The sequence below is a fragment of the Cucumis sativus genome, chromosome 2 (assembly GCF_000004075.3).
Source record: "Cucumis sativus cultivar 9930 chromosome 2, Cucumber_9930_V3, whole genome shotgun sequence".
Taxonomy (NCBI): Eukaryota; Viridiplantae; Streptophyta; class Magnoliopsida; order Cucurbitales; family Cucurbitaceae; genus Cucumis; species Cucumis sativus.
In genome coordinates, this window is record NC_026656.2 from 12,002,933 (window position 1) to 12,023,920 (window position 20,988).

At 32.8% G+C, this 20,988-nt stretch overlaps 4 protein-coding genes across 6 annotated transcripts; 2 read left to right on the top strand and 2 right to left on the bottom strand.

The window, feature by feature from the left end:
* The first annotated feature begins 339 nt into the window (after positions 1-339).
* Positions 340-2,400, top strand: LOC101210736 (mitochondrial import receptor subunit TOM6 homolog). 2 transcript variants are annotated; one of them, XM_004154242.3, is made up of 2 exons: positions 340-647; positions 2,049-2,400. In XM_004154242.3, the coding sequence occupies exon 1, from the start codon at positions 470-472 to the stop codon at positions 632-634; it is 165 nt and encodes a 54-aa protein (XP_004154290.1). In that variant the 5' UTR covers positions 340-469; the 3' UTR covers positions 635-647; positions 2,049-2,400. The 2 variants fall into 2 exon arrangements, with proteins under 2 accessions (XP_004154290.1, XP_011649217.1); XM_011650915.2 differs by having other exon boundaries at positions 341-647; positions 1,952-2,400.
* Positions 2,401-4,455: 2,055 nt separating this feature from the next.
* On the bottom strand, positions 4,456-6,899 carry LOC101211762 (probable NAD(P)H dehydrogenase (quinone) FQR1-like 1). The gene is made up of 2 exons (XM_004145295.3): positions 6,159-6,899; positions 4,456-4,931 (listed from the first exon to the last, which is right to left on the bottom strand). Exons 1-2 carry the CDS (start codon positions 6,653-6,655, stop codon positions 4,694-4,696), a joined length of 735 nt encoding a protein of 244 aa, XP_004145343.1. The 5' UTR covers positions 6,656-6,899; the 3' UTR covers positions 4,456-4,693.
* A 1,593-nt stretch (positions 6,900-8,492) lies between these two features.
* On the bottom strand, positions 8,493-11,807 carry LOC101211519 (deSI-like protein At4g17486). 2 transcript variants are annotated; one of them, XM_004145294.3, is made up of 4 exons: positions 11,386-11,807; positions 9,867-10,120; positions 9,171-9,458; positions 8,493-9,078 (listed from the first exon to the last, which is right to left on the bottom strand). In XM_004145294.3, the coding sequence occupies exons 2-4, from the start codon at positions 10,075-10,077 to the stop codon at positions 8,840-8,842; spliced, it is 738 nt and encodes a 245-aa protein (XP_004145342.1). In that variant the 5' UTR covers positions 10,078-10,120; positions 11,386-11,807; the 3' UTR covers positions 8,493-8,839. The 2 variants fall into 2 exon arrangements, with proteins under 2 accessions (XP_004145342.1, XP_011649218.1); XM_011650916.2 differs by lacking the exon at positions 11,386-11,807 and adding an exon at positions 11,330-11,356.
* A 3,070-nt stretch (positions 11,808-14,877) lies between these two features.
* On the top strand, positions 14,878-19,734 carry LOC101209991 (dolichyl-diphosphooligosaccharide--protein glycosyltransferase 48 kDa subunit). The gene is made up of 13 exons (XM_004154239.3): positions 14,878-15,231; positions 15,452-15,588; positions 15,816-15,941; positions 16,130-16,183; positions 16,321-16,434; positions 16,880-16,935; positions 17,044-17,085; positions 17,564-17,639; positions 17,740-17,811; positions 17,891-18,016; positions 18,107-18,211; positions 18,946-19,029; positions 19,385-19,734. The coding sequence occupies exons 1-13, from the start codon at positions 14,964-14,966 to the stop codon at positions 19,430-19,432; spliced, it is 1,308 nt and encodes a 435-aa protein (XP_004154287.1). The 5' UTR covers positions 14,878-14,963; the 3' UTR covers positions 19,433-19,734.
* The last annotated feature ends 1,254 nt before the right edge of the window (positions 19,735-20,988 follow it).

Consider the following 20,988-nt stretch of genomic DNA (forward strand, 5'->3'; position numbering starts at 1 on the left):
AAGTGAAGTAGAATACTAATGGACCAATAGAACGATAATCAAAATTAAGAAATATAGCGTTTAGTTAAAAATTAAAAGAAATTTTTTAAAAATAGTAGATTTTATAAAAGATTTACGATCTATAACAAATTTTATCACTGATAGTCATTGATGTGCTATAATGATAGAAGACTGTGAGCGATAGAATCCAAACTTTTACTAAATATTTTAATTTATTCAATTATTTTTAAAAATGTTTCAAAATTAAAATCCTACTTGTAATTGTGATTATGTTAGTAGGCAGTTTAGTGATACAAATATAGTAAACACTAACGGTGAAAAGAATACCGAAGATTTAGTATTCAATTGTAGGGTTGGGCTTTAAAGGCTTAAACCCACGCCATAAGAAATAGAAAAACCCCAAATCCGATTCTAGGGTTTTATCGTCCTCTTTCGGTCATTCCGATCCAGACAATTCCAAACCAAAAAAATGTTTCCAGGGATGTTTATGCGTAAGCCTGATAAGGCTGCTGCTCTCAAGCAGCTCCGATCTCACGTCGCTATGTTCGGCGTTTGGGTTGCTGTAATTCGAGTTACTCCCTATGTTCTTCACTACCTCTCCGACGAGAAAGAAGAACTCAAGCTCGACTTTTAGGTCATTCCCTAAGGTATTTCAATTCCATCCTCTCATTATCCTTCTGGGGTTTTGAATTTTTAGTGTTTTTGAGAAATTATATGATCTCATCCCTTGGGATTCTGTTTTGATTATTACTTGAAATTTAGGGTTGGATTCACTCTCTGCTTCTATCTTGAATTTTCAGTTGTTTATACTGCCGAGATTCGGTTGATTTTGTTAAATTAGCCTGCTTGGAAGCTTCTGTGGGACGGAATTCATTTGTTCTCAGTTAACTGCAGTGTTTTATTCTTTCCTTGGCTATGTATATTGACGACTGGGGTAGGCTTTTGTATTAAGGACTTGGGAGAGACCTTAATAAGTGATATGTCAACTACCAAGCATTGGTCATGCTTGGTAGTTGGTTCTGCTAATTGCCATATTGGTCGGAATATGACAACAAACTGGATTTGTCTCTGGCACATGTTTGAGAGTGATTTTAAAATGCTTTAAATTGAGGGATTGAAGATGTGCTTTTGAAGTTGTTTTGAGTAGGACGAAAGTAATTTTAATAATTGCAAAGCAACTCCCAAACATGCACATGCACTTGCACTCATCCGAAATGCTTTTCAAAGGGTCATCTCCTGTAACCTTGAGCCGTTAGTCGATACTCTATTACCCTATATCAACATACAATTTTCTAGATATTCTGATGAAAGTAGAGACTGAGGAAGATTCCACGCTTGATTATTGTTCGGTGCACTAGAAGTTGTCCGATAAAATGCTTATATCATAAACGTGACAAATTTTATACGGGTATGCAAGGGAATCTGAGATTGCACGGCCTTCCTTCTTAGGACTTAGAAGGGTCTCCTGACTACGATGGGGTGAGAGCTGGGGAATTTAACATCTTTTTAGCTTGTAGGTTTGCTGCTTGAAAATGAAATGAAAATATACAGAATTGATGTCGTCTTCTGATTAATAGGAAATATAACCATCTCTTTACTTCCTTTTTATGGAAACCTCTTTACTTCCTTCCAGTGTGATTTATATCAGGTTTACATGGTTAAGTTACAAATTTGGTCTCTATGATTAGGAGAAAGTTAAATTTAGTCCCTATGGGTTTGAAAGTTAAAATTTCATTTCTTCCTTATGGTTTGATGAAACCTTACACATAATCCTTATGTGTTGATAAAATATAAGGGATGAATGGTAAGTTTTAAACCATAGGGACTAAATTCTGACTTTCTCTAAACTATTTGTATTGCTGGTATATATCTCACTATTTGCTGACTATGACTCGAGGTAGTTTTGTTAATTTGCATGATGTTTATGTAGCTCACTGTTTCCACTTTCCAGGATGTCTGGTTATTGACGACCTCATTTGTGCTGCACGACCATGTGTATTTACATTTGCAGAAATTGATAACTGTTAGCTCCTTCATTTCTTATGCAGTTTTTGACTCGATCATGCGGTGAGGTGAGGTGAGGTGAAGTGAAGACTTTCCAAATTAAGCTCATGGGAAAAGAAGGGAAGGAGACTTGTAATCTTTTTCATTATTTTCCATTTTTACCTTTTCTATTGGATAATAAGCAAATGGTTATTATAGTGTTTGATGAGACGTGAAACCATTCCATTAATTCTCTGGTTGGGTGTGGGGGCAGGCAATGAAGGTTGCATTTTAGTTGGTAGAATGTGTTAATGTGAGATGCAGATGACACTGTCCTTTTATGCAGCTACAGTTATTTGGCCTTAATTATTATTGTAACTTTATTTATTTTATATATTAAAATCCCATTGATAATTATAATTAACTTCCCCCAACTATATGTGGTGAGAACATAGAAATACTTCAATTAGCTCCATAAGGCCACGTCTAACTAAATGTGATGTTGGATTTAAAGGGTACATTCTGGACCTTGAGATTTACAGTAGGTTTCTAAAAGGGGGTCTTTTTGACTGCGAGCTATTAAAAGTTAGTCCGAAAGGGTTTCTTTCACCCAAACAAACTTTGTCCTCAACGGTTGTACTTGGTGTCTATTTGATCTTGGAGTTTTCAAATGTGACGTTGAAAGGGTTTTCTTCGCGAAAATAAACTTTGTCCTTAACGGTTATATTTACTGTGTTTATTTGATCTTTGAGTTTTCAAAAGTGACATTTTATTCCCTTGAGTTTGAGAAATGATTTCTAAATGTTTGATGATTGCCGAGTGTTGGTTAGTCGATCATTTGTTGAAGGTTAAGAAATGAAAAAGAAAGATGAAATTTGGGGGAGGAGAAATGAAAAAGAAGGGCAAAACGAAGGAATAAAAACCAATAAATTTTCCAACTCAATTATTAAAACTGCCACCTCAATTTTTCGTTTGGTCAACTATGGAAAACCATTTCTACTTGATTTCTACTTGGACTTGGATGTCCCTTTCCAAATTTATAAAGTTAAGTAGAGATACTTAATGCCCAAACTTTAGAGATTAAACTATGAACTACATTTATGTAAATTTAAAATTTTTACTTTTCTAAGCATGCATCATTTATAATCACTCATTTCATTAATTAGACATGGGAAAAAAGTCGAACACGTGTAAAAGTTAAATATACACATGTGATTTTCAAAAGTAATCTCAATAAAAAATATATACAATAATTTTCTAAAGATAAAAGAAGGTATCAATTGATACACTTATGAAAATTCATAATTTAAAATAATATAATTATTAGTTAATGATTCAAAATTGACAATAACTCAAGATATAAATAGAGATTTCTTCTCTATATAACACTTCAATTATCTAAAATAAAGAAGTCAATTTGAATAAAGGTTGTAGATGTTACAACTTTTTGGTTAATCATATAAAAATTAATTTAGTTTAAAAACCAATTTTTATTAACTAGTGTGAGTGAGTATATCTTCAAACAAGTTAATAGTTTCTATTTCTATAATCCAAAATGTAAATGAAAATTGAGCAAGTGAAAGTGAAAGTCAAATAAGAAGAAATTAGATTGAGAAGAGACAATGAGTTGAGAGAGTTCTCAAAAACATCAATTTGTATGACTACACAAAAGTCATTATTGTAGGGCATATGCCCTTAGGCCTCTAAAAACAATTCAAATGTCTTTTGTGATTTATTACTATTATATTTGGGTGTGAATAAACTCCTTTTGTGGGGTATATGACCTTAACTACTAATAACTCAAATGTGCATTTGTAGGCCATATGATGTCATGAGTTCCCAATAATTCAAAGTGTCATTGTAGGGTAGATCTTACCCCTAAGTTTCTAAAAATAATTGAAGATTGTAATTGAAGGGGACATCATGTCCATTGCTTCAATTAAATTTTCTTGGCATCATATTGTTTGGCTTCACTTAACATTTCAAAGATTCTTATTTTCCATAATATATGGACAAAGAATGTCTTTAACACCAACAAGAAGAACAAAAAAAAGTGAAAACTTATTTGGTTTTACTCTTGTATTCACAAATTTCTCTTGGATTTACACAACCTTCACAATTCCCTCATTTTAATAATAAAAAAAAGAATCTTCCACGGTACTTTACAAATCTAGTTCATAAACTTTAAATTTTGCCTACTTGATCCTTAAATGTTAAATTGTGTCTCACACACCCATACAATGTTGTTTCTCAAATAGTCTAATTTTAAAAGGTGTATGATATGTCCTTAAATTAACATCAGTATGAAATCTGCTGAAATTTATGAAGACAAATTTATAGTGTGAACAAAGAGAATATGATACTATAGGAGTACTAGAAAAATGTTCACTCGACACATTGTCCTAGTGATGCCATCTGGGTTAAAGTTTCGATGCATGCATAATTCTTCTATGTTTGAGAATAATACACAAAAGTTTGAATTAGACCTTCACTCTCAATTGCAAAATGCTATTATATTCCTCTTTTTACCACTCAACCACAAACAAGAGGCTCAAAAGTTAGACATCATCTACTGCATATCTTACTTAAGATTAGAAGTATCTAGTAAGTCGTCTTAATCAAATGATAGGAACAAGAAGAAAACTTTTAGAAGGTATATGTAAAGATACAAATTGAAGACATGTACAAGGATAAGGACTAAACGTGTAATTCAACGAGAGTAAAAAGGGAGGGATCGTTTAAGTAGGGTAGCCATGTACTTGCCTTGATGATGAGCAAGATCAAGCTCATTGGAAGATGGAGGTCTTGAGCCATCACCAGAGAAGACTCCAGCCCCATATGGAGATCCTCCTCTTGTGGACTCCAAATTACTCATTTCACTCCCAAAAGTGTACCCTATTGGAACATACACCATCCCATGGTATGCTAGAACATTCACTGCTGTTAACCTACACAAACACACACCATTCATCCCATGATATTGCATCAGCTTATTTACTCTCTCTATATATATCGACAGTTTCACAACTACTTGTAAACACAGTGTTGAGAGCTCAATTCCGATGGTTATTTTAAAGTGTTGGAATCAGTATACAAATATGCAAATTGCTACTATATCTTTGTCGATGACAACTCTTACTTTAGTTTGTAGGAACAACTTAATGTTTTATTTTATAATTTTATCTATGAACTTTTAAAAGATTGAACGATGTTTTTAAATTAAAAATATCCTCAAATAGTCAAAGATTTCGTAACAAACAATTTGTTTTTTTCTTTTTAAATTTTGAAAATGATGTTGAATAAACATATTTAAATTTCTTTAGGTCCATTAGGAGAAAAACAACTCCTCGACTTTTCAAGGTTTATTTAGGGAGGATTCAAATATAACAAAATTAATCAAAATATTTATAAATATAGTAAAAATATATTGTCGAACACTAATAAACAACTCTCATTTATTATCGATAGACAATTTTAGACATCTTTTATATCATATACCATACATTTTGTTATATTTGTAAATATTTTCAACAACTTCCTCCTTTAAAACAATTATCTTTTTACTTCTTTTTTAAATTTAACTTAAATTTAGCACATTTATTTTTTTAAAAGAAAATAAAAATAGAACCGTTTGAAATAAAATTTAGGTATATAAGTTAATTTTCTCTTGAAAAAATAAAATAATATTTTAAAAAATAAAAAATATTAAAAATATTATAAGATATAATAAAATTTATCAACTTTTATAGCACACTTAATTTTTATTTTTTTTGATATATTTTATAAATAATTTCATTTTTTATTATTTATAACAATTTTCTTTATAGATTTTTACCTTTTCTTTCTAAGAAAAAAAACAAGTTTGTTAAAATAGTATATATTGATTAAATTTAGTAACTATACTTATAGATATCTAATTTTAGTCTCAAAATTTTTAAATTTGATTCATATTTTACTATTAATTTATAATAACTTTTTGAGAAAACATTTACCAATTTTAGAATACATAATTACATTTTATATTATTTTGTAATGAAAATTCTTAATTGTTTTACCAATTTTGATTGATTGAAAGTTTAAATACTAAAAATGACAATTTAACTTAATAAATTTAAAATTAAAATCAACAGAATTCCCCAAATGATTGATGCTCACTGTTGAAACAAACAACTTACGCCGTCGTCTCTTGCCCGCCGCCTTGAGTTCCGGTACTCACAAACAATCCGGCGGGAATTCCGGCCAATCTCTGATCCTGCCAAAGAACAATCGTCGAATCAAAAAACGATTTCATTTGCGCCGCCATAGATCCATACCTCGTCGGAAACCCAAACAAGAATCCATCTGCTTCCACCATCTCCTCCACGGAAATCACCGGCACGCCATCATCCTTCACCGGAACTCTCATCTGTTCCAGCGTTTTCAACGGCAGAGTCTCCGGCACCTTGAACAAAACACCTTCGACGCCGTCAACAGAATCGACTCCTTTCTTCATCCTCTTGGCCAAGAGATCGACGTGACCATACATGGAGTAATAGACGATGAAGATTCTGAGATTCCTGGAGATTTCTCTGGCGGTGGATTTTGGTTGATCGGGAATTGGAATTGGATTCGCATCGGAGACGGTTACAGATGGTCCGTTCTTGCTAGGTACGCATCCGTTCCCTTTCCCCATTTTTGGTAAAATTGAGAAATGTGGATTGAATTATTGAACTGGAGTTTGAATTGATGATGACGATTAATGGAAGTTTATTATAAGGGTTCTAAATTAGTTGTGAAGATGAAGGGGAAATTTGAAACTGATATACTCATCGCTGGCATCTTCTACAAATATGATTGACTTCTTCCTCTTCTTCTTCATCTTCATCTTCTTCTTCTTCTTCTTCTTAATACAAAAATCTTCATTATTTTATGTCTAATCTTTAATGGCAATTTCAAATTTACTTTGGAAAATGGAGGAATCAAAATTGAAACCCAAACAAATTAAAAGTTTTTACCGTTTTGTGACATTAAAACACTCCCAATTCTTTTAAATTACAAAAGCCTTTTTTTTTCAAAAGAAAAAAACACTTCTACTATTTTTTTATATAAACGTACAAATATAACAAAATTTTATTTTTGATTAGAGATGAATTAGGATGGATGGAGATAGACATGTATGAGTGTTTAAATATATTTAAAATTTATAGTAAATTAATAACACTTAAAAACAATAATTGGTATTTATGACCTTTTTTCTTCTCTTCCATAACCCACTTTTTTTAATGATATAAATTTGAATTTAGAATTAAAATGAGTATATGTGGTATAAATTGATTTAAAGTACACATGGATATTTTTCTTGATATTTACCTATTGGTGTGTTTGAATGTTACAAGTTATTTTAATTAAATTACAAGTGTTTATTTTAGAGTCCCTGAATTTTATCAACTTGAAATTTATGTCTAATATAATAAACTTTCAATTTTGTATTAGATGGGTTGGTGAATTTTTTGAAATGTTGTATTGTTGGATGACTTTTTATACTATTTAAAACTTAATGGACTCATTTGACATAAACTTAAAAATTTGAAGAACTAAGTAGTTAAGATATTTACGGTCGATTAGAAGAAAATTGTGGAAACCTGCCCGTCGTTCTTAGATTAGGTGGCAAGTGGGGGGAAAAAATTCTCTGCTATCTAAATGAAATGGAGAGCGGAATGGGAACGGAGAATGACATCTCCAACCTTGTTCCGTGGACATATCTAGTTAGTAGTTAGAAGTCTCACTTAGGGTTAAGAAAAGAAACTGATGCAACAAATTTGGGTATAAAATAGGAAGAAAGGAATCAAGTAATGCCTTTAATTGGAATGTACAGTTGTATACACCTGTTGATATTGTTGTCACTTTTTGTTTAAATAACAAAATCATATGAATTAGTTATTTCAATTTGTTTATATTTTATAAGAACACTATGGAAAAAGCAAAAAACATAGCATAAAATATTAGTGGGAATGAAATCATGTGCTGCATAAAGTTGTAATGACTAATAAATAATGAGTTTGGATTTGGAAGATTCAATCTGATTTTGGAGTTGGGGCTTTCAAATAATTTTTCCAAAAAGAGTTTAAAGACAGATATAATTGTCTACTTTCCAGTTCAACCAAAAAGAAACTAAAAAGAGAAAGAAAAGGACTGTCTTATATTAGAGTGGATTAAGAACTAGAACCAATCTAACTCGAACTCATATTTGGTTCACCCACTTGTGAAGTCCAACTTAACGGTGTTAAAAAGCCCAACTCCACAATATATCGAAGTTTTTACATTTATCGATGAACACAATTTTCCTTTCTTCTCCTCTCTCTAACCCAAACTCCAAGCATAAACCCCAAACTCCAACATATTAATTTCAGATTTGAAAACTCAACTCAACACCTCAAGGTCTTAGGAGTCATTCTCACATTTGTAACGTAATATTTTTTTTTGAAAACAACAATTACGACTGTAATGATAAAAGAGAGAGAAGAGAGCCATGGAGACTTCGGAGCTTATGCCAAAACAATGATTAGCAAAGAAGAAGAAGATGAACAGCTAATATACATTGGCATTGGCAAACCGACCAGCTACTTGGATTCCTAAGCTCTACCAGAAGATATAACTCCACATCATGAATGAATTATCCCCCAAGTCAATGATCAGAACAAAGCCTCTCAGAGACTAAAAAACACAAGTGAAAAGAGAGAAAAAGGAGAGAGATTAGAGCCTCTGTGATCAATCCACAAAGCTAAAACCAATCAGCTCCCATGGCTATTATCCCAAGAACTGGAAGAAGGAAAACTTGTTAGATATCTCAAATCCGCGTAGGTAGGTTGTCTTCTCCTTACTTGAACGACCAGCTTTTTGATCTTTTTAGTTCCCATGGAGGTAGGCAGCCTTTGTAGTGGGAGTGTAGAAACAGTGAAGATATTGAAACTTCCTTCTGATTCATGGAGATTGAGGATAAGCAACTGAAGCCACTTCTTAGCCTTTTCTTTTCGCTGTCCTGTCCCTCAAATCTCGGGTCGTGTTGCATGGTCGTGGCCTTAAGAGCCTTGGGGAGTATGCAGTTGCATTTCGAACCTGCAAGTCGCTTGAAGATTGTGAGTGATTTTGTTTTGTCAAAATCAAAGAGGAAAAAGCATTTGAGGCTAGGGGAATGATGATGCACGTACCTATTCTTGCAAGTCGATTAATCCATTTTGGTATGCATTTCCCTGTTAGCTTTCTACATACATCCTCACAGAAGTGGTTGCAATTCTTCACGATCAAGTGATATGAATCGCCATGATAGTTTGCAGCTTGACGCTCCATGAAGTCTCTCACTTGGATTGGGTCCAAGCAAGTTGTGCCGATATAGATTGACTTCCTAAACTTGAAGCCAGGACATGTTCGGGGTTCTACCTCAAAGATCCCACTCGTCGGGTAGTCATGGGCTCCAAAGGCATATTCAATGCCGTAAACTGTAAACATAGATAATAACATCCTTCAATAAGCACACATTTATTACAGATCCAAAATAAGTTCTATATAAAACAGGAACATTCCAAAGGGAATTGTTTGAAAAAACTCTTGCGCTGACTTTAGCAATAGCCTTCTTAATATCATTAGTAGATAGTGCATAGCTGACAATAACTTATATCTGATCAGGTAATTATAAAAAAAGGGTTTGGCAACAGACGGAGAAGTCAGTTTGTGGTTATAACAGAATCTTAAGAACATAGACAAGACCAACATAATTGCACTGAATGGATTGCAAGCACAATTACTATCTGATTGAAGATCCAAAGATCTTTAGTCCAGAAAAGTGAACAAAAATGTTGTTCACCATCCAAACGTGTGCACTTACACGAGATGAGAAACAAACTGACCTTCTATACCAGAGTGAAAGATACCAAGGCCAGCCCAGTAGACGTAGCCATTTGCGGGGGTTAAGTCATACACATTGAGATAAACTGGAGCTTCTCCCGGCGTACTGGCGGAGGCCTTCACCTTCTGCAACAGGCACAAATCCTTGGTTGGTTTACCTCTAAAGTAAAGAGACTTGATGCAATGCCATCCATTCTCTGATCTAGCTTTCATGGTTGAGGGTTAAACCAAGAATCAATTGGCAGTTAGGCTCAGCCTGTAAATTTCGGAAACAAAAGTATACATTACCTTCATTAAGCTATAATGAAAAGGCCGAAAATTCGCACTGAAATACCCTGTTTTATGATGTTTATATCAAGTTCGTTTCTAATCAAAATATGAAATCATGATAACATAGACAAGGTTGTCAAATTTCAATCACACAAATATGACCAAATAATTAAACAAGAATAAGAATCGTCGCCAGAGACAGCTACATAGTATTAGACTATCAGTGATGTTACTAGACAACTGAAAACTGTGTAGCTATACAATATGATCTAATTCATCCCAACTCATGAGCTGACCGATGTGAAGTAATTTGTGTTCGGTGACTCTTGGTAACCCCCTAAGGACTTGGAAAATGAAAGGGCTCTAAGAAACTATCAAGCTGAAATGAGTATTTGCCTTAAGGAGCAAGCAAGTATCACAAAGTAAAATTGTACTTCTCTTTCTTCCCCTTCTATTACAAGGCTACATCATTCACATTTTCTTGGGATCTAATCAAGTCTCTAGCTCTCTATGATCTTTGGCCAATTCCATGAACCTATCAGTATCACTTGTATTCCTCCATCCCGTCAATCGGGTTATTAGAACTTCAGTAGCGGGCAGATGTTCTATCTAGGATATGCTTAGGTCTCTGTAGATCCAAGAAAACTGGAGGAAATCCAGTAAAAGTAGATCTCCTTCAATGCATTCCTCCAATAAGATTCCTTGTATAGTTCGACAAGCAAAGCCTGAAATACATTTCTAAACTCAACTTTGAATCTGGGGATGGATTTTAGCCTCACTGCTAAAGAATGCTGAATGTAAGTAAAAAAAAAAAGAGAACGATTTGTTATGAAATTAATCATAGCTTAGTCATAATGATCCCAAATCCAACTAGATTATGTCAAGATCCAAGAAGAAGTCAAACTCCCTAAACAAAAAAAAAAAAAAAAAAAAAACATCTTGCAAGGAGAGATTAGCAACAAAATGTAACCACAAGAAAACAAGTGGTGAGTGGGTGTATCAGATTTAGCTTCACACATTTCCACAACAACCAAAAACAAAGAAGCACAAAATCCAGAAACCCAAGTGAAAAAACAAGCCAATTAACACAAAAACTCCACATAGGAAGCCAGATCAGATTCAGAACAAAACCCAGAAAGCAAAATGGCAAAAGAAGCCCAGAAAATGTAGAAAAGTTAAGAGAAGAGAAGAGAACCATTTTGATAAAAGAAAGAAACAATCGAAACCCATTCGTGGGGAACTGCAACAAACCTTTTTGTAAAGGGTAAAACAGCCATCAGAGAAGCAAAATAGAGGAGACAGAAAGAAAGAAGACAGTGGCAGCCATTTTCAGAGCTCCAAAAGGGGGGTGGGGGGGTGGAGCGTGTGGGTGACTGAAAATGCAGAAATGAAGAAGGGGAACAGAAACCACTGTCCTTTTCCAAAGTGGGTATTAAAGAAAAGGGGAAATTAGAGAGGATTTGAGAAGAAAAATTTGAAGGAGCTAACAGTCAAAGAGAGGAAGTAGAAGTAGGAGTAAAACCCTGTAGTTGGTTTTGTTGAATTCGATGAAGCTAAGCTCGTGGACAGCTTGAATCGCATAGTTTAAGGGAAGATTTTAACTAGAAGATTTGAAGACTCGAATTCCCATTTTCGTCAAGCTTTGATTTTCTTTTTAGTCTCCAAGCTTGGTCCCTTGCTAGTACGCTTGCTGTCATTTTCAGCTTCCCCATTCTCTCTTTTCTTTAATAATGATGAGTTAAAAGGAATCTCTTTCTTTATGGCTATGGATTTTGTTTGAATCACTGAATTTTAGATTTTGTTTTCTTTTTCTTCCAATTTTTCTTTTGCAGTAGAAATGAATTTTTAAAATTGTATCTGTTTAGTACAAAATTAATAAATATTAGGACGTGAATCTATTGGGTCATGAACTTACGATGTATTTTCTTTCTAATCTTGTCTAACATAATTTTAGTAGTTTAATTTTGGATAGTTGATAATATGAGTATAATTTAGGGGTCAGTGATATGTACTCTTTCTCACTAAGTCTAACACTCAAATTTTCAAATTCTATATATATATTGTGCAAATACATAGATAAAAACTCTTATATCCTATTGGTACTAAAAGTAAATTCACTCTAATCTACTTGAAGTCAAATTGTTGTATTATTCTCCAACAATAAATTTGAAATGTGAATGCATAATAACGATGAATATTAAAAGAAAAAAAAAACTTTATTTGACACAATAAAAGTTTTAGTTCAAATTACATAGGTCTATATATATATATATTCTAATATGTAAAAGAAAATGGGCTCCAACCTTTATTTTCTTGTTATTTTAGTTTTAGAATCACTATATCACTTCTACTAAGATTGATTGTGACAACAATTTATTCTCTCTCCTCTATCTCTCATTGACCCATCCTCTCTCTTTTTCCTCTCTATGATAACTCTTTGAAGATTGGACCAAAAAAACCTCATTTTTCTTCCCTTTTTCTTCCCTTTTTCTTTTCCTTCATTCCAACATTGCATAAAAATCCAAAAAATAGGGTGAAAATGAGGATTGAAATTCCACTAGGGTTGGGATGGAAAAAGAAAGAAACCTACATAGTATAGTTCCACCCCCATCTTTGTGGGAACTTTAATGCTTCACAACTTTGGCTACACATGTGTAACTTATTAAAAGACACTTACATTTCAATCAAATTCACACTATGATGTCTATAAACCATCAAAATTAAGGAAAAATATCTCCTCAAGCTTTATGATTTTGGTTTAGTTTCTATTTGATCCGATCTAGGTTTCAACATGTTACATATTTAGTCACTAGCTTTTGTTTAATTTCAATTTTTTAAGTGTTAAACTTTTAGGGTCGAGATGTAGGTTGTTGTTTCAATTTTACCCCTATATTTCATGCTTTATACTTTAATCTCAATTTATTTTAACTAAATACTGATTTTTTTTGTTATTATTATTGTTGTTTAACTAAATACTAATTAGTTTAAATGATTTAAAAGAACTGTGATTAATTAAGTTTTATTGTTTTTCATCCCTTATTTTTAAAATTTCACTTCATATTGATTTAAAATTAATTTATAGACATTGATACTAATGATTGAAAGCATGCATTTAAAGAAAATCAAAAGTAAAATTGTAAAATTTTGAAACTTATGGACTCAATTAAGTGTAGAACATTTTGAAATCTAGAGACCAATTACAAACTAAATTTAAAACGACGAAAAACAATCGTCTACATATAAATAATAACCGTCTATGTGTAATTTGAATTCAACTTTGTTTATAAATATAAAACAAGATACAAATTGATTGAAGTGAGTATTGAATAATGAAAATTACATAACAAAATAACATTTAAGGAACAACGTTTCTTAAACATAAAAAGTAAAAGTTTGAATATTAAAGTCATTCTTCTTAACTACAAAGTTGATTGAATGTTCATCTAAGAAAATGAGATTACATGCTATACTTTAAAAGCAAATTAGAGTGGTAATCGTACTTAGTCGAATGAAGATCATCTCAATCTCTAACTAACTTGATCATCACTGTGTTGAAAGTTTTCCTTTACTACTCTAAGAATGATGAAATAGTGCAAATGTGGTTTTGTGATAAACACTGTGCTTTTAATGGTTTGTTTGAATGCTCGAATAATTATTTACAGGACCATATGATGTTCTTTATAGGACTCACTTATGTAAGTGTGAAGGGAAAAAATTATGTAGTGTTTTAGGTTAAAATGAACACAGTGCCGATAACTAACTTTGTTAAAATGAGAAGTTGTATGACTTCTATCGACTTAATTTACTCAAGAATGGTTGATAGTTCAAGACATCAAGTCCACTAATTAACCAAAAAGATTTGATCGGTGTTCACACGGAGGAAGTTTAAAGTTTTACTACTTGTTCTGAACATCTGATGGATGTTCTTCCCTGAGAAAATACCAAATGCTTCCCTTTTCTATTACAATTTACAAAATAAATGTCATGGTTCTTGGATGCACCATTTCAATTCCATGTGATTGTATTCTTTTATAAATAAATACGTATTTTCAAATATCTCGAGGAAGAGACATGCGTAATTAAACGATCACAATTTGTCTATATATACATCTTCTTTAAATTGTATTTTCACATTTTTCTACTTTTCCGTCAATACTTTTGTCCCATTTAAATTTTTTTGAAGTTTAATTTTATTTTCGAGTTCATTAAATCTTGTTAGCAAGATGCTAGTTTCACAAGAAAGGTAATATATTCTATCCTAATAGATAATTTAATTAGACAATTACCTAATGCAACAACAAGTATTGTAACTAATTATCCTAAGAGATAATTAGACAATTACTTGTGAACTTCATATACAAGAGTTAGGGGTAGTATGATAGGTAAAAAAATCAGTCTGATTGACTAAATTGAAGTCAATCGATCTATGTCAATTTGAAAGAGTTAAATCAATTGACCGACCAATCAATATTTACTCATCAACAGTGGATATTAGTCTGATCATTTCTTAAACCGACCATAGTCAGTTAGGTAGAAAAACGAACTTCCATCGAGTAGAGTGATTAAAATGATGTGAAAATGAATTGTAAAGTGTGGTTGAAGTTTGAGCGGTGATTTTAATTTGAGGAGCATGTGAAAATTTAATAGAAGTGCAGGGGTCATTTGGCAAAATCTTTGTAGATAATAGGGTATTTTTGTGAATAAAGTTTGAGTTGGGGCCAAACTTCAAATACATCTTTCTTCCCAAGACTCTACTTCTCTTCACACAACGACTGTAAAAGAGATCTCAAGCTCTCTCGGACTCTGCCACTTCCTAAAACCCTAACGCCATGTCGAAATCCTTTCTCCTCTTTACACTAATCGCTCTTCTTCCATTTCTCACCCATGCCTTCTCCCCTGACAATCCAACAGATCGCAAAGTCCTCGTCTTACTCGATGACTTCGCCATCAAATCTTCCCATTCTTTGTTCTTCAAGTCCCTCCAATCTCGAGGTTTCGACCTCGATTTCAAGCTCGCCGATGACCCCAAGATCGCCTTGCAGAGATATGGACGCTATTTCTACGATGCATTGATCTTGTTTGCCCCAACAATTGAACGTAAGTCCTTGTTCGTTTTGTCCTCTGTTGGTTTCGTTTTTGAATTCTTCTGTTTTTCTTTTTCCATCGGAAATTGGAGACATTGGGTGAAATGGGGTTTCAATTATTTGGAATTTTATTAATTTTCAGTTCTTATGTTTTGAGGTTGGACTAATTAGTCGTAATGGAATGTATTGGCATTGTGGTGATTGTTTACGTTTTCATTTATTGGGTTTTATAGGCTTTGGTGGATCCGTTGATTCTGCTGCTATACTGGATTTTGTCGATTCGGGCCATGATTTGATTCTTGCTGCTGATTCTAATGCATCTGAGTTGATCCGAGAAATTGCCACCGAATGTGGTGTTGATTTTGATGAGGTAGCTGGATATCTACGACATGTTACCTTTTTTACCTGTAGCATAATTGTCAACCTTCTACGACTATGATATTTCTTCTGTATACTGTAAAAAGATTCTACTAGAAATTTTCTTTTCGATTTTTTTTTTTACAGTTTCCATGAACAAATGTATTGTGTGTTAGTTTTGTCAATAATCTGCTGCTTTTCTGCACTACCTATACTTATATGAGAAATATCATGCCAAAGGATCCAGCTTCTGTAGTCATTGACCACACCAGCTATGCAGTATCAGAGACTGAGGGTGACCACACATTGATTGCTAGTGACGATTTGATCAAGTCCGATGTAATTGTGGGAAGCCAGAAAATCGAGGCAAGTAATATATTTGCATATATTTTGAAAGATGATCATGTGCGAAGACGAGAGATGTTGAATTCATTTTTGTTTTCTTATTTTAGGTTTTGTATTCTTCCATTGTACTAACTCTATTTTGTATTTGTAGTTTTCATTGTTGTAATAATTCTTATTTCTAATTGCTACTTAATGAATGTTCCACACAGGCTCCTGTACTTTTCCAGGGGATTGGCCATACTTTAAATCCTGCCAATAGCTTGGTAAGATACTTGGATAGTGTTTACTTTATAACTTCTTCGTAGAATGTGGTTCTAATTAATGCTTCAGGAAGTTACCACATAATTCTGGATTGACATCATCAGTTATATTTATTAAACTCTCTTCTTTTATTCTATAGGTGCTAAAAGCTCTATCAGCATCTCCCGCAGCTTATTCTGCCAACCCAAAATCCAAGCTATCAAGTCCCCCACAACTAACTGGATCTGCCATCTCTCTGGTTTCAGTCGTACAGGTCTATTTTCTATTAAGTTTCTGCTTTACTTTCTTTGGATTTCTGTTAATGGTTTGTTTCTATGTTCCTGGAGCATGGAATTCGATAAACAAAATGATTAAGTATTGAGTAGGTACAATGTGGAAACTTTATCGTGCATGATTGGTGGACTTAGCTTGTATCTTGTTTCCAAGGACCTTTTGACTTTGAGACTTGGGATTACTTCTTTAAACTTTAGGTTATTCTATTTTTGGTCTCCTAAATCTTTTAGGCCTCTCCTTTTTATCCATTTGAGGGGGAGCAGCCTTTGACTTACTTTCTAGTTGTAATTTTTTAGTACGTATTTTCTTGTTGATTAAAACTCATGCTTATGCTGGCCTTACAGTTCTCTTCTTCTTCTTCTTCTTATTATTATTATTATTATTATTATTTATAAAAGGAATTGACAATTCCTTCTATGTTGCAGGCAAGAAACAGTGCCCGGATTTTGATATCTGGATCATTAAGTTTGTTTAGCAATCGGTAGGGAACACTTAAAAACTCTTGTTACCAGAAACAAGCTCGATTTATTTTCTTCTTTTGGCATCTCAGAATCTCGTGATACTATATTTCTCTCTCTCTTGTTTATAGATTCTTCAAATCTGGGGTACAGAAGGCTGGGAGTCCAACCAAGTAAGTCAAAATGTTTGAACTAGACTGTTTTTGTTGATAAAAACATATATCATAGTTACTGTGATTCTTCTGATAAGACATGGTTGATGTTGATAATCATTGTGACATCTTAGGGTGAAATGATGGTTGCTTACCTTGGTTTGTAAATTGAACTTGAATTGTAATCTCTGATAAATATTTTTTCATTCAACCATTATATATATGTATGATATTTTCTACTGAGTGGTGGAAAACAATTATTAAGCTGGAATAATTTTTAATGAATTGTTACTTTGGTCCTCAACAACCTGGATTGTAATCGTTGGAGAAGAATATTGCTTCAGTATTGACGCTTATTAGATCAGTTACACACACACACATTTATATGCAACAGAAAACCATTTATTCCACAAAACCCAGATCACTTAGCATTTGTTAGTATTTAGCATACTTATGAACTGTTGAAGACACTTATTGAATAGATTATGTTGTGATACAGATTTGATAAGTCAGGCAACGAGCAGTTTTCAGTTGAACTAAGCAAATGGGTTTTCCACGAGAGAGGCCATCTTAAGGTGAGGGATTTCTTCGGTTGCCTTACATGCAACTACAATTTAACTTTTTGGCACTTTCTATGATTGATTGTAGATTCTAATTCTAACTGCTGCATTGTAGGCTGTGAATGTTAGGCACCACAAGGTTGGGGAAACTGATGAACCGGCAATTTACAGGATTAATGATGAATTGGTAATTTTAAGGCTAAAATATAATTAATGAGATGAAAATATTTGAGTTATTCTGACCTGACCTTGGATTTTGGTTAAAGGAATATTCAGTTGAGATCTACGAGTGGTCTGGTAAGACATGGGAGCCATATGTAACTGGTGATGTTCAGGTGCAGTTTTACATGATGAGCCCCTATGTTTTAAAAACTTTATCAACCGACAACAAGGTATGAATCTGTTTTCTACAATTGTTTTTTGTTTGATTTTACCTATGGATTTGATTGGACCCTAATATTTATAGATATTTTCTCTTGTAGGGTCTTTATCACACAGCCTTCAAAGTTCCAGATGTATATGGAGTATTCCAGTTCAAGGTTGAGTATCAAAAACTTGGCTACACTACCTTATCTCTATCAAAGCAGGTAATTTTCAAAATTTATCTTGATGCAAACTCTAATTATGGAGGGAATCTGCAAGTTGATGGATCCTTCCATTATAGCTAGAAGTAAATTGCCATGTTTCTTTTTTTTTTTTTTTTGCCCTTCAGTGTTTGGAAATTATGCTATTTCTCTTTGTTTAAGATGGAACTTGATCGTTTTGCTGCCTCTATTTGCATTCACCTTAGTGCACTATGTACATGGGTGAAGCTATTCATTATTGGCTTGTTTAATAGTTAACGCGACAGGTAAAGTGTATGCTATCCATCTGATCGAGAAAATAAGACTAGGATATTAATTCCTAGGTAGGTGAATCCATGATCCTTTAAGCAAAGAAATGTGAGTGAGCTTACTTTGATTACTAATACATTACAATCCAAGGCTTACTAGTTTTCTATCATTAGATAATAGATTCTATAAAATTTCTCTTTCCTCTAAAATTTTCCAACTCAATCCATTCATATGGTTTATGAATGAATATTTTGGCATGAGTCTATCCATCTATTCTATTTACAAATTATAAGTGGCACGCTGCACAAAACACCTTGTGTTGAAAAGATACATCCCTACTCAGCTTGGGATTCAGTTGAGAAGGCAGACAATGTTGCTTCTATGCCATATTGTTTTACTCTCAACATCACTGACAAAGAAGCATGGGAAAACTTATGGTCTGTTATTAACCGGCTTTTTTTTCTTTCTTGAACATTCTTCTTTTGCAGATTCCAGTGAGACCCTTTAGGCACAATGAATATGAAAGATTCATTCCTACAGCCTATCCATACTATGGATCAGCATTTTCAATGGTATGGCTCTTTTATGTGTCTGTTTGAGATAGGGAATTGAGAGGGAGGGGAGATGGGTTTTCATGTTTGAATTCCTATTTCATGTTTATTGTGTCTTTACACAATCATCACATCAGGTTTAGATTCGTTCGATGTACAAACCATTTTTTAGTTTTTATAAAATACGTTTCATTTCTTTTACCTAATTTCAATAAATCTTTGTTAAAAAGAAAAGAAAATGACTAAACAAATAAAAGAGGTAAACGAGCTTTTTATCTGTAAGTACCATAAAGATTTCTGTATTCTTTTCAATTGATATTACATATTAACTTCATGTTTCGAAATTGGTAAATCATAAGAATTAAATTTTATGCAGATGGCTGGGTTCTTCATCTTCACTATTGTTCACCTATATAACAAGTAACCAACTTTGCAGATGCAAACGAAGTCAATGTAAGAATGCAGAGCTTAGTTTCTTTCTGTTATTGAATTATTATTTGAGTTCTACTTCTCTTTTGCATACTTGAAGTTTTGAACGTTGCTGCTGAAGTTATGGATACTTTAGTCTTAGTGATTAATGTAGAGAGAATGACAATTTTGTTGAGAAGCAGCTCTTGTTTTAACTATAGATTATTCCATGTACAATGCAGTACCTGGAGGTTATAATTTTATTTTGTCTTTTGTTTTCTGATAATTATAATGAAAAAATATACATCTTGTAGGTCTTTTTTTTTTTTTGTATGAATTGAGGGATGGGATTCGAATTTCCAACCTCAAAAGCTAACTTCACTTCGGTTGAACATATTTTAGATTTGTGATAATCGTTTTTGTTTATGTGATTCCGTTCATAAATTTAACTAAATAGCACGTCTTAGGAAATGTTGCAGCTTCAGCTTTTTTATGTTTGCAAAAATTGACTTGAATTTTAATGTGTTTTAGTTGAAAATATTTTTAAATATAGTAAAAAAGAAATAGACATTAACGTAAAATGTAGTATGGTGGTATGGTGGTATGGTGAAGTGGGGGTGTGGGAAAGTCATTTTTTGGATGTTAAATAGGAAAAGGACCAATTTGTAATTCCTTCTACTACAAACAATATATATGTTTTTGCCTCAATACTTTTCATTTTTCCTTTTTCGTTTTTGATCCATAATCATTGAAAAAGATGGGTGTGTCTGACATCTCTCTCCTCTTGTTCCTAACTTTTCTTCCTCCATCCTTTACTTGCAAGTCTCACTTATGTTGATCTCAAATATACATCTTAAGATGTTTATTATTCTTTATAACATTTAAGTTTTTTGAACAATTACCAAAAGTGGGATTACTTTTTAAGGGTTTGAGAGTTTGTGGAAGTACTTTTTGGTGTCTCTTTTTAATCAAGAGATGGAAGATAGAAGGTGAAGGAAAGAACAAAAATGTATAAAAAGATGTACTCATGTTTAGGCGGAAGTTTTTAGGTATTTTTTCATCTCAACATTTTGTAAGCATTTGGCAATTTCCAAACTCATTTAGGATGCTTTTACTCATGTTTTAAGACGTATTATAGTTATTTTCTGTCTTGCACTTCTGTAATTGATTTTTTAAGGTAATTTAGGGTGATTGCACATATAAATATATGGAGTTTTGTAGTTGGTGAAGCTTCTCATAGGCATTTAAAAAATATCTCACAATTTCAAAACTCGAAATACTCATTCTCCAAATCTATTATATACTTGTTTTAGGTTATTTAATATGATTTTACACATGTTTTATAGGAGTTTTTTAAAATTTGACACTGCTAGATATTTGTGAGATGCATGCAAGATTGAAAAAATAGCTAAAACAAAACTTTATCAAACTTGTTAAATCACCTGGCATAATTAATTTGAAGTTAGGTATTTCAAATTTGAACATTGTCAAATATTCGTGAGATGTTTGCAAGTTGAAAGAAAACAACTAGAAATTTTTTTGTACACGTAAAATCACCATAAATCACCTAAA